Raw genomic sequence first — 13,165 nt, forward strand, 5'->3', positions numbered from 1 at the left:
AAATATTTAACCTAATTTCATTCACACTTGCCTTGGATGGGGAATAGGTCATCCAGTCAAATACACGGTGAAAACCAAGCCATCACAGTCTGCACCTGCGCACCTGCAGGACCCTGGCCTCCTCTCTTGGTATTTATATAATACAGTTTATTTACAAGGAGAGGATCGTTATACTCTCCACCTGTCCTGTCCACTGGCTTTCCAGTGATTAGTCTATTTGGAGCATTTTCCATATTAGAATATGACACATCACGTCATGTTTGTTTCAAGCGGTTCTGTTGTATTTCATTGTATCAACATATAAGAATTTCTCTGACTATCTCCTTTACCATCCTTTTTTTTTTTTTTTTTTTAATCAGATGAGGAAACTGGACTTGGGATGAACGTTCTCGCGCCTCCATCCTGACCTCTCCCCCGCTGAAGACAGAGCTGGAACCCTGTCTGCTCAACTGCCAGGTCAGGCCGCTTGTGATGGAGGTCAGGTACCACCCGGTGGCATTTTTAGGGCAGAGAACAAACTTCCCTGTAGCTCAGTGGATGCTCCCGGCTTCACCCTGAGCTGTGTAACACTCAGGCGTAAAGAGGGGAAGACACTGCTATGCTCAGAGAGGTCTGGCCATCAGCCCAAGGTCACACAACAGGAGGGACTCTGGGGGCAGCAGGGGTTTCCTGACTCCAGGAGACCCTCCTGTGGGCTTGTGTGTGGGTGGTGAGGGGGCTGGGTCTTGGGGCTTTGGTCCAGGACCGGGGCCTGGTGTGGGGCTGTGTTCTGGGGGCTCAGCCCTGCTCCCCAGGGAGTGCTGAGGTCAGTGGCCTTCTGACAGCAGGAAAGCCATGCAGGGGCAGCAAGCAGAGCAGGCCCAGAGCAGGCAAAGGGAAAATGACTTTTAATTAACGTTTAGGAATTGGATCATGCAAATCCACCCTCCCATCTCTTCAGCTTCTGCTGATTGTTCTTGATTAAACTTGATAAAAATAGCCCAGCTGTGTGTGGGGGTGTGGCCAGCCCCCACTGAGCCCAGCAGACCATGTCCTGGGGTCCTGCTTGCCACTGGGCCCCAGGAACATGCTCCAGGGTGCCTCCTCGGTCATGTGCACACCCTGGCCAGGGTCTCAGTGTAATTCCTGGGCTGCCCACTCTTCAGAGGTGGGTATGGACCTGGGGATATCTTGCTGGTCATCCCCCTGCCCTTGTGCAGATGCCCTGGTACACACAGGGAGTCAGGATAGTTCTCCTCTCCCTCCTGTCCCCCTCCCCTTTGCTTCCTTGTGGGTCACCCAGGATCCAGCCTTTCTGGGGGCTCAGGGTGTTTGCAGTGTGGCTGGTGTGCAGAAGGGCAAATGAGGTTAAGATGAGAAGCATGAAGAGCCACAGGAGGCCAAGCTGTCAAAGCCAGACCAGGGCTCGGGACAGTGGACAGAAGTGGTCCCCCATGGACCCGTCCTGCAGGATCTTGGGTGTAGGGGCCACGTTGAGGCCCCCTCTGGAGCTGCAGAAGCCGGTGTGGGGGAGGGCTGGCAGGTGCAGAGGACACGGGAGCTGGGAGGGTCTCGAAGGACAGCGGTGTGGTGAGCAGGTGGCCGGGGGAGTAGGGGACCTCGGGCAGCCCAGAAGTCACCCTCTGGGCCTCAGGTGGGAAAAGGGTAGCAGCCATTTCCCTGACAGAAAACCCTCCTCTTAGGACGAGGTGTTTGAACACGAGGCTTCACAACGTATGGCTGACTGTCCAGCCATTCAGAGGAATTCTGTGGGCCCGTCTCCGGGGAGCAGCAGGGAGGGAGGATGGTGCTGATGGGGTCTCGTGAGTGGCTGTTCTTTTAACTGAAGTCTAGTTGATTTAGTGTCTGCTAGTTTCAGGCGCAGCAAAGTGATTCAGTTACATGCATATATAGGTATATTCTTTTTCAGATTCTTTCACCATATAGGTTAAAAAATACTGAGTAGGGTCCCTGTGGTATCCAGTAGGTCCTCATGGATTATCTCTTTTATATATAGCAGTGTATATATATTTTATACTATTTATATATAGCAGTGTAGTTAATCCAAAACTCCTAATTGACTCCTCTCCCCACTTCCCCTTTGATAACCATAAGCTTGTTTTCTAAGCCCATGAGTCTGTTTCCTGTTTTGTAGATAAGTTCATTTGTATCGTTTTTTAGATTTGGCATATAAGTGATACCATACTGTGTTTGTCTTTCTCCGTCTGACTTCATGTACTATGCCCATCTCTGTGATCACTTACTAGGGCTCAGCATCCCTCCCTGTTGCTGTGCGGTGTGTTGTTTCATTCTTTTTTATGCTGAGTAGTATTCCATTATACGTATGTCCCACACCTTTATCCATTCCTGTGTCAGTGGACACTTAGATTACTTCCATGTCCTGCCTGTTGTAAATAGTGCGGCAGTGAACACTGGGGTGTGTGCATCTTCTCAAATTATGGTTTTCTCTGGATATATATGCCCAGGAGTGGGATTGCTGGATAATATCTAGATCTGTATTCAGTTTTGTTTTTTTTTTAAGGAAACTCCATACTGTTCTCCATAGTGGCTGTACCAGTTTGCATTCCCACCAGCAGCGTAGGAGGGCTCCCTTTCCTCCACATCCTCTCCAGCATTTGTTTGTAGACTTTTAAATGATGGCCATTCTTACTGGTGGGAGGTGGTATCTCTTTGCAGTTTTGATTTACATTTCTCTACTAATTAGCATTGTTGACCATCTTTTCATGTGCCTTTTGGCTATTTCTATGTCTTCTCTGGAAAAATGTCTACTTAGGTGTTCTGCCCATTTTTTGATTGGGTGGTTTTTTTATGTTGAGCCATATGAACTATTTGTGTATTTTGGAGATTAAGTCCTTGTCAGTTGCTTCCTTTGCAAGTATTTCCTCCCATTCCATAGGTTGTCCTTTTATTTACGGTTTTCTTTGCTGTGTAAAAACTCTAAAGTTTTATTAGGTCCCATTTGTTTTTTTAAAATTTATTTTAAATATTTATTTATTTGGCTGCTCTGGGTCTTAGTTGAGGCATGTGGGATCTAGTTCCCTAACCAGGGATTGAACCTGGGCCCCCTGCATTTGGAGTGAGGAGTCTTAGCCACTGGACCACCAGGGAAGTCCCTACTTGTTTTTATTTTCAGTGCTCTGGAAGATGGATCCAAAGATATTTTGCTGTGATTTACGTCAAAGTGTCCTCCCTATATTTTCCTCTAGAAGTTTACAGTATCTGGTCTTATATTTAAGTCTTTAATCCATTTTGAGTTTTTGTATGATGTTAGAGAATGTTCTGATTTCATTCTTTTACACATAGGTGTCCAGTTTTCCAAGCACCACTTACTGAAGAGACTGTCTTTTCTCCATTGTATATTCTTGCCTCCTTTGTCATGGATTAGGTGACCACAGGTGTATGTGGGTTTATTTCTAAACTTTCTATCCTGTTCCATTGGTCTGTATTTTAATTTTTGTCCCAGTATCATAGTGTCTTGATGACTGTAGCTTTGTAGTATAGTCTGAGGTCAGGGAGCCTGATTCCTCCAGCTCCGTTTTTCTTTCTCACGATTTCTTTGGCTGTTTGGGGTCTTTTGTGTTTCCATACAAATTGTGAAATTTTTTGTTCTAGTTCTGTGAAGAATGCCATTGGTAATTTGATCAAGATTGCACTGGATCTGTAGACTGTCTTGGGTAGTATAGTCATTTTGGCAATATTGATTCTTCCAATCCACTTGGTGTATCTCTCCATCTGTTTGTGATGTCTTTAATTCCTTTCATCAGTGTCTCGTAGTTTTCTGAGTATAGGTTTTTTTGTCTCTGTAGGTAGGTTTATTCCTAGGTATTTTATTCTTTTTGTTGTGATGTTAAGTGGGATTGTTCTCTTAATTTCCCTTCTGATCTTTCATTGTAAATTTGTAGAAATGCAACAGATTTCTATACATTAATTTTGTATACTACAGCTTTACCAAATTCATTGATGAGCTCTGTAGTTTTCTGGTAGCATCTTTAGGATTTTCATGTATAGCATCATGTAATCTGCCAACAGTGACAGTTTTACTTCTTTTCCAGTTTGGATAAGTTTTCTTTCTTTTTCTTCTATGATTGCCTTGGTTAGGGCTTCCAAAACTATGCTGAATAAAAGCGGCAAGAGTGGACATTCTTGTCTTGTTCTTACCTTAGAAGAAATGCTTTCACTTTCTCACAGCTGAGTATGATGTTAACTGTGGGTTTGTCATACATGGCCATTATTATGTTGAGGTCGGTGCCCTCTATGCCCAGTTTCTGGACAGTTTTTTTTTTTATCATAAATGGGTGTTGAATTTTATCAAAAGTTTTTTCTGCATCTATTGAGATGATCATATGGTTTTTATTCTTCAATTTGTTAATGTGGTGGATCACACTGGTTGATTTGCAGATGTTGACAAATCCTTGTATCCCTGGGATGAATTCTCCTTGCTCATGGCTGGAGGTCCCAGTCTTTTTTTTTAATTGATGGATAATTTTCATGTGTTTTTGGATTCTGTTTGCTAGTGTTTTGTTGAGGATTTTCACATCTATGTTCATCAGTGATATTGGCCTGTAATTTTCCTCTTTTGAAGCATCTGCCTGATTTTGGTATCAAGGTGATGGTAGCTTCATAGAATGAGTTGTTCCTTCCTCTGCAATTTTTCAGAATAGTTTCAAAAAGATATGTGTTAACTCTTTTCTAAATGTTTGATAGAATTCACCTGTGAAGCCATCTGGTCTTGAACTTTTGTTGGGAGTTTTTAAATCACAGATTCAACTTTAGTACTTGTTATTGGTCTGGTCATATTTTCTGTTTCTTCATGGTTCAGTTTTGGGAGATGGTACCTTTCTAAGAATTTATCCATTTTTTCAAGGTTGTCTAATTTATTGCCATATAGTTGCCTGTAGTAGTCTCAAATGGCACCCCACTCCAGTACTCTTGCCTGGAAAATCCCATGGACGGAGGAGCCTGGTGGGCTGCAGTCCATGGGGTCGCTAGGAGTCGGACATGACTGAGCGACTTCACTTTGACTTTTCACTTTCATGCATTGGAGGAGGAAATGGCAACCCACTCCAGTGTTCTTGCCTGGAGAATCCCATGGACAGAGGAGCCTGGTGGGCTGCTGTCTATGGGGTCGCACAGAGTCGGACACGACTGAAGCGACTTAAGCAGCAGCAGTAGTCTCAAAGAACCAATTTTTAGTTTAACTGACCTTTCCTGGATGGGATTTGATTACATTGTGAGAGTGTTCTCCTCCCATCATGTTGTGGTTTCTTCTTTATATCTCTGGATGTAGAAAATCTCTTTTGGCAAGTCCCAGTCTTTTTTATGGAGGACTGTTCAGCAGTTGTGATTTTGAGTTTTGTGGTAGGAGTTGGGCTCGAGGCCTTCTACTCCACCATCCTGCCTTCTCTCTGTGAGGCTGTTCTATTCCCCATTCCTATTCTTACAACCTTTCTGTGAACTTGAAATTATTTCTAAACACATGTTGAAAAAATTCCAAGGCCATTTGGAATCTGGATGTGGAAATGTCTTAAGGACCCATCATAAACAGAAAACTAGAAACGACGCAAGGGACAGAATTAGAACACCAGGGCCTCTTCCTCAAAGTAAGTCATTTTGTAACTTTTAAGTTGCTGTGCTATGTGTGTGTGAATGATCTAACCAAAATTCAAGTTAAAAGAGAATGATTAAGTTGGGAGACACAATGAAAATTTGTTCCTGAAAGTTTCCAGGGATCCATGCTGAGAACAGAAAAACCCCATAAGGGTAGGGGCTGCCTTGGGGATCGGCCTGGGGTTCTTGCAGGCTGGGGGGATGTCTCACTCATGTCCAGACTCCCTGGACGTTGCCCCTGGCCGTGGAGAGCCCACAGAATGGAAGCTATGCCACCCTGACCCCACAGGGCGATCTGCCATCTGCCTACCAGGTGGCACTGCGCCCTCATGGCTGGGACTGCCCTCCTCCCGCCTTGGCTCACCCGGACCTAGAGTCTGGGACTCTAGGATGCAGGATGGAGGGCTGCGAGATTGGGATTGAAGGGTGTGGGGGCTGTGGGGAAGCAGGCTGAGGGGATGCTGCATGGGCTTACTTCGAGGGCTCCCCTCTCCTCCCCTGAGAGCTCAGCTTCTGAGGCCCACTCCCAGCTGCTCCCCTCGTGGACTCTGTGGCTCTGGGTAAGTGACTTAGCCTCTCTGAGCCTCAGCCTCCTCGCCCATAACTGGGTCCTGAGCCTCACGGGGTTGGTGGGGACCAAAGGTTGACCAGAGGCCCAGGCTGGTGCTGGGGGAGAGGGGCCTGGTGGTGCCCCAGGTCTTCTGTTGTTGCAGTTACTCTCTCATCTACTCGGTGCCCTGGGAACCTTCACTGACCACTCTCCCACCCCCCGCCACATTTCTGGCCAGGCAGCTGCAGGGTGGGTGTAGGTTCCTGTCCTGTCAGCACCTCCACGCCAGAGTGAGTGGACCGAAGGACACAGCTCCTTGGGAACCCAGAGGAATTGGGAGCCTGTGACTCCGTGATCCCACAGCTGTGCCACTGGGCCATTCCTGCGGGCACTTAGGTCTGTGGGCAGCCTGCCGGCCACGCCTGAAGGGGCAGGACACATTGTGTCCCCCACTGCCCTCCTGCTGATGGTGGGCTGTGGAGGCTCCTGCCAGAGGGACCTGGCATGTATGTCCCCCTGCAGCCCCCAGCCTGTCCTGCCGAGCACACCCCAAAGTGGCCGACGCCTCAGCCTCTCCCTGGAGTCTGAACGCCACTGGCCAACTCCTCCAGATTCAGGAAGGGACACGCACTCACCGTGCTGGCAGTGAACTCCGGTGGGTTGTCGTTCACGTCCGTCACTGTGATGATGGCGGTGGCTGTGTTGGAGAGGCCATAGTTCAGGTTTCCTTCCATGTCTGTGGCCTGAATGATGACCATGTACTGCTGGACTTTCTAGAAGGGACAAGGGGGAAGAACAGAGCAGCAGCTTGGGTTTAGCTGTTTATACTTTCTTCCAAGAAACATATTCCTTGGATGGATTCAGCTGCTGCTGGGTCCCCTTCCTGCCCAGGGTGCTGGCCACAGGAAGAACATTTTCCTCATTCACAGTGGGTGGCAAGGTCTTTCTTTGCCTTCATCCCAACACCTGGCTTTCACAGGTGTGGATTGAACTAGAAGGAAGGAAAAGGGGGCTTGGACTGTAAGAAGACACTGAGGTTTGTAAAATCGGGGTGGAAGTGTGCAAAGAGAGGCGAACCCAGATGTGTGTCCGCAGCGACCTCATTTCTTTAGCATCTTCAGTGTCAGAAATTCAAACAGGAGAAGGGAAGTTGAGCCCCCGACCCTGTTACCTGCACACCAGTCTGCATGTTGCCTGGAAGGAGCGGGTAGTATTCGGATACAGGTGTGGGTTTTAGGAGGCAAATAAAGCTGGATGGGGACAGTGGATTTCTGGGCACTGAAGGGGCTCTCCAACCCTTCTGCAGCCAGACCTCGCCAGGAGCCACCAGTGCAGCACCCCTGAGACAGCAGTGCCTGGTAAGGTGTCTACACCTTCGTGGGTAGCTGCGAGTCACCAAGGGGCTTTTGGGGGTCAGTAAACTCTGGCCTATGGGCCAAATCTGTCTGCCACTGTTTTTTGTAAATAAAGTTTTATTGGCACACAGCCAGGTTCATTTATTTATACATTGTCTGTGGCTGATTTTGCACAACAGCTGAGCTAAGTGGCTGTGATGAGCGTACATTACTTGGAAAGCCTAAAACATTTGCTATCTGGCCCCTTTCAGAAGATGTTTGAGTCTCTTCAGCAAGTAGCGTTGGGAAAGCTGGACAGCCGCATGTAAATGAAGTTAGAACACTCGCTCACGCCATACACAAAAAGAAACTCCAAAGAGCATAAAGACTAAAATATAAGACACAACACCATAAAACTCTTACAAGAGAACATAGGCAAAACATTCTCTGACATAAAACGTAGCAGTGTTTTTTTCTTAGGTCAGTCTCCTAAGGCAATAGAAATAGAAGCACAAATAAACACAAGTTTTGCACACCAGAGTGAGAAAACCTACAGGTTGGGAGAAAATATTTGCAAATGATATAATTAACAAGGGCTTAATCTCTGAAATATACAAACAGCTCATACAAATAAATAACAAAAACCCAAATAACCCAATCAAAAAATGGGCAGAAGACCTAAATATACATGTCTCCAAAGAAGATATACAGGTGGCCAACAGGCATAATAATTGTGCATGCTAAGTCCCTTAGTCACATCTGACTCTTTGCAACCCCTGTAGCCCGCCAGGCTCCTCCGTCCATGGAATTCTCCAGGCAAGAATAATGGAGTGGGTTGCCATTTACTCCTCCAAGGGATCTTCCCAACTAAGGGACCAAACCCGGGTCTCCTGCATTGCTGGTGGATTTTTTTTACTGACTGAATCACCAGGGAAGCCCTTACTTATAGAGAAATGCAAATCAAAACCACAATGAATTATCACCTCACACTGGTCAGAATGGCCATCATCAAAAATATCTACAAGCAATAAATTCTGGAGAGGATGTGGAAAAAGGGAACCCTCTTCCACTGTTAGTGGGAATGTAAATTGGTGCAGCCACCATGGAGAACAGTATAGAGGTGCCTTAAAAAGCTAAAAATAGACTTAGCATATTTTCTAGCAATCCCACTCCTAGGTGTATATCCAGAGAAAACTCTTAATTTGAAAAGACATACAACCACAATGTTAACAGCTGCATTACTTACAATAGCCAAGGCATTGTGTCCATCAACAGATGAATGAAGATGTGGTATATACACAACAGTGGAATGTTACTCAGCCATAACAACAATGAAATAATGTCATTTTCAGCAACGTGGGAGCAACTAGAGATTATCATACTAAATGAAGTTAAGTCAGAGACAACTACATGATAGCACTTATACTGTGGAATCTAAACTACTACACAAATGAACTTAAATTTATGAGAGACTCAAAGAGAATAGACTTGTGGTTACCAAGGGGAATCGGGGTGGTGAGGGAAGGGTGGAGTGTGAGTTGGGATTAGCAGATACAAAGGACTGCAAACAAACCAGAGCACAGGGGGTTGGATTCGATATCCTGTGATAAACGGATGTTTCTCTAGCGCTTCTGACCCTGACCCTCCGGGGCACTGCTGGCCTGAGGGCAGACTCAGGGCCCGACTGTCGTGGCCTTGGGGTGGCTGTGGTGGGGGCTCTCGCTGTGGACACGCTGGTCACGCCCACAATGCAGACTAACACCGTGCCCCGCTCCAGTTCTGTCTGCAGGTTGTCCCTGACAGCAAACAAGTTCTTGTACTTCAGTAAGCACACTTAAAAGCAGTTTCTCAGACTCGCAGACTTAAGAGAATGAACTTACGGTTGCCAGGGGGAAGGAGTGGTGGGGAAGGCATAGTTATGGAGCTTGGGATGGACATGTACACACGCTATATTCAAAATGGATAACCACAGGGAACTCTGCTCAGTGTTACGTGGCAGCCTGGATGGGAGGGGAGTTTGACAGGTGTATGTATGGCTGAGCCCCTTTGCTGTGTACCTGAAACTATCACAACTGTTAGTTGGCTAACCCCCATACAAAATAGAAAGTTTTTAAAAAAATAAAAGCAGTTTCTGCCACTGCTATAAATGGCAAACCAGCATCACCTGCCGTAAATAGAAATTAGTCCTAAACATGACTGTTTATTTCTAAAGCTCTATGAATATCTAGGCCCAGCCCACAAAGTATGGATGGGGATGGGGGGACACCCAGGCCGACAGAGCCTTGAGCAGCCTCCTGTCACCTCTCATCGCGCAGAGAAACGGAGGCTGAGAGACACATACAGGTGCCGAGAAGACCCTGCCCCTCTCACCTGGCGGGTCTGATTAACCCAGAGCTGGGGCTCACCTCTGCTCCTTGGGGAGGATCTACGGGTCCCAGGAGCAGGTGGTGGCCTCAGCGGCCTCATTCTCTACCCTCCTGCCTCGTCCACTTTGCTGTGGCCATGGGGCCTCCTTGCTGCTCTTCAAACATATGTTCCCCTCCCCACCAGGGTCATACAGGGCTGCTTTGCCTGCCCTGACACTGCTTGCGCCCATCAGCAAGGCCTTCCCTCCTCGAATAAAATATAAGTGCGCACCTGCTCCCCTGACAGACACCCACTCTCCTGAGACCCTGCTTTTCTTCTCAGCATCAGCACGGCAGCCCTCTGCATGTTCTTGCTCCAGAGCCCAGGACTCTGTGGTCAGAGCTCTCCCTCTGGCATCTAGAGCACGTGTACACTGTCACTGGCGGAGGAGACCCTCCCCAGCATCCGTGGTGACCGTCTGTGTCACAGCTTGGCTCTGCAGGCACTGGTCGGTTGCTAGTTGGTTCCAGCTGTGCTAGACGCTGGCCTGGGCTGAGGATGGTGGCCAGGCTGGGGGCACACCTCGGACAGGCCTGTCCTATAGCAGCTGGCACAGGAGGGGCGTGGGCATTGGGGACGCCCCTTGGGCTGACCCCTTCCACAGGCCTGGCTGCAGAGATGTTTCTGGATCTCCCACAACATAAACCATGGCAGGCAGAGTCACGGAGGGGGCTCCTGGGGTCAGTGTTAAATGGAGTCCACCTCACGGCTGGCGACCTTGTGGGGCTGAGGCGTCCAGAGTCCCATTGCGGGGCATCCCCAGGGCTCTGCCAACCTGACGTGGAAGCTCTGGCCACCTGGGGTCCTGGGGGATGAGGAACAGGAGGAGATGCGGGGCCTCCCGTCTGACCTGCCCAGGCCCTGCTCTGCATGAGCATCGTGGGGAAGATGACATGCAAGACCCGGCTCAGGAGCCCACTGTCCAGTGCAGGCAACCCCTCACTAAACGGGTCACGCGTGGGCCACACAGCCGGCCCGAGACAGATGGTGCTTGGGTCCTGGGCCCCAGCTGCCCACCTCTGTTCCCAGCCTGCTCTCGGTGGCCAGCAGAGGTCATTCTTCAGGGACAGTAAAGAGATGATAGGACAACCTGGTAATCGGTTAAGTTGTGCTCCCAAGTCCATCATGAGCCTTTTAGATAAAGTGAAGGTCGAGATGGACCTGGGCCCTCTGGGTCAGGGCATCCCAGTGCAACAACAGGTGTCCAGTAAGAGACGATGAGGGCAGAGGACACATGAGACGGGGCAGAGGCTGGAGCGACCACAAGCCAAGGATGCCAAGGGCTGCAACATGACTGGAAGCCAGCAGACGCACAGGCAGTGTTTCACGACCCTCCAGAAGGAGCCAGCACGGCCCAGCCTTGGTCTCGGACCCCTGCCCCCAACAGCTGTCATTTGACGGCACACAGTGTGTGGTCCCCCCAGGAACCAAGGCCTCAGCTTGCCCTTCCCAGGCCACTGGCGGGACCGAGGCCCCCGAAACAGCCCCATCCCCCCGCTGGCCTTCTTGCTGGGAGAGGCTGTCCTGCGATGGCCTAAGCATCGGGACTCTGTCCGTGTGACTGCCTGGTGGGAGGGAGGGAGGGAGACCCAGGCTGGAGGGCTGAGAGGAGGGACTTCACCCCAACTTGGCTCCTGGGACCCCACAGCAAAAGGAGGGATTTAACTAGAGCAGAGGAGGGAACGCGTTCACCCCTTGACACTGCTGTCATGTGACTGACTACAGCCAAGAAGGCACCCCTCCAACCTTTCTTATCTCTTTAATGGTAGAATCCACCTGTACATTGTGGACATTATGGGCTGAGGCCCTAAGACGACACTGGAGAACCAAACCATCTCAGGGACATGGGGGCACTCGTGTGTGTTTGCATGGGTGTATATGCGTGTGCAAGCTTGTGTTCCTGTGTGTATGCCTGTGTTTCTGGACCCGTATGTATGCGTGTGTGTGTATACTGGTGTGTGCACATACACATATGTGTATAGGCATGTGTACACGTGTATGTTTGTGTGTGCGTGCCTGGGAGTGTGTGCACATTGGTGCCTGTGCGAGTGTGTATTGTACAGACAACCACCACTAGAGGGCATACCGGTCCTGCTTTTGGGAGCCAGGTGGTGGTGGGGTCCTTCTAGGCTGTGTGGTGCTGGGGTGAGGGGAGTGCGGGGCGCAGAAAGAAAATCCAGAGGCCCCATGGGTGCGGCCCCTGAGATCCAGCCAGCCCTGCTGAGCTCGGACAGGTCATTGTGGGGGGACGGGGAATGCGGGCCAGGCTCTGCTGTGGCTTTAGCTTTAGAAAGTATACTTTCTAGACTTTGTAATGGTCACCCGAGGGTAGGTAGTGGGGCCCAGGTGGAACCTGGGAAATGTCCCTGGACAGACACCCTCTTGCAAATGTTCCAGCTTTACTTGTTGGGAGGGTCTAGCATGGGTAAGAGATTTGATGTTTTTATTTAAAAAGCCTTCCTTGGGCCTTGCTTCGTGGCCTTAGAATGCTTGTCACCATTTGCGTGAGGCCAGGGAGGGGCCCTGGAGTTGGTGGACTGCGTGGGGCTATTTTCAGGGTGGTTCTAGTGCCTCCTGCTGGTGGATCCACAGACCACACGCAGTATCCCCACCCGTCCTTCAGCCAGTCCTGGGGAATAGGGTGCAATACCATCCCCACTTTGCAGGTGATCAAACTGGGTTCTCAGGTCGGAACTGGTGAGCCATGTGGTGGCTGGATCCTGGACTCCAGAAACCCTCTTCCTGGGCCCCCCTGGGACTCAGAGAGGACCCTGGGCCCAGCTCTGGACCAGTCAACGGCCAGCGTTCCTCCTCCACCTCTGCTCTCCCTATGATGCCCACCCCAGCGGAGCCAGAGGGAGGTGGGGGCGTGGGCCACCCGCTGAAGGATGGTTGGTGATAGCTGCGGCCACCAGGAGGCATACTGAGTAGGTGCCCCTGCTGGTCAGCCTGGCAGCTGCCCAGCAGTCCCCCTGCTCCTGCCAGGTGCAGAGCCCCCAGAGCCGGCAGCAGTAGTGCTGCAGTGAATTCATTAAAATGTGATCTGACCATTTTCAAGTTCGGGAGGAGGGGAGAAAACTGCAAGCGGGAGTCTCTGGGGTTTTCACTCACCTCCCCGTAGCTCAGCATTTAAATTTTGCAGAACATCCATCAATAATGCAGCTGGCCAGCCTGCCCCAGAAAAGCATCAAAGATTCCTGCACTCTCCACTCTTGGCCCTCTCCACTTGGGGCTGCCAGGACACGCAGCTCGGACCCTGCTGCCCCGC

At 49.7% G+C, this 13,165-nt stretch overlaps 1 protein-coding gene, 1 long non-coding RNA gene and 1 other non-coding gene across 4 annotated transcripts in view; 1 reads left to right on the top strand and 2 right to left on the bottom strand.

Moving 5' to 3' along the window:
• The window catches only part of LOC133259453 (uncharacterized), a 34,458-nt gene extending 26,816 nt beyond the window's left edge, over window positions 1-7,642 (top strand). For both annotated transcript variants that reach the window (XR_009740394.1, XR_009740395.1), the window contains exon 3: window positions 360-7,642. This is a non-coding gene — a long non-coding RNA (uncharacterized LOC133259453). The remainder of the gene's footprint in view (window positions 1-359) is intronic.
• Window positions 1-13,165, bottom strand: part of CDH4 (cadherin 4) — a 479,881-nt gene that overhangs the window by 14,863 nt on the left and 451,853 nt on the right. Inside the window, exon 8 of the mRNA XM_061436991.1 lies at window positions 6,793-6,930. Coding sequence (XP_061292975.1) covers window positions 6,793-6,930 — 138 coding nt within the window. The remainder of the gene's footprint in view (window positions 1-6,792; window positions 6,931-13,165) is intronic.
• Window positions 3,036-3,108, bottom strand: TRNAW-CCA (transfer RNA tryptophan (anticodon CCA)). Its single transcript has one exon. It is a non-coding gene; the product is annotated as a tRNA-Trp (tRNA).

This window comes from Bos javanicus, chromosome 13 (genome assembly GCF_032452875.1).
Source record: "Bos javanicus breed banteng chromosome 13, ARS-OSU_banteng_1.0, whole genome shotgun sequence".
Taxonomy (NCBI): Eukaryota; Metazoa; Chordata; class Mammalia; order Artiodactyla; family Bovidae; genus Bos; species Bos javanicus.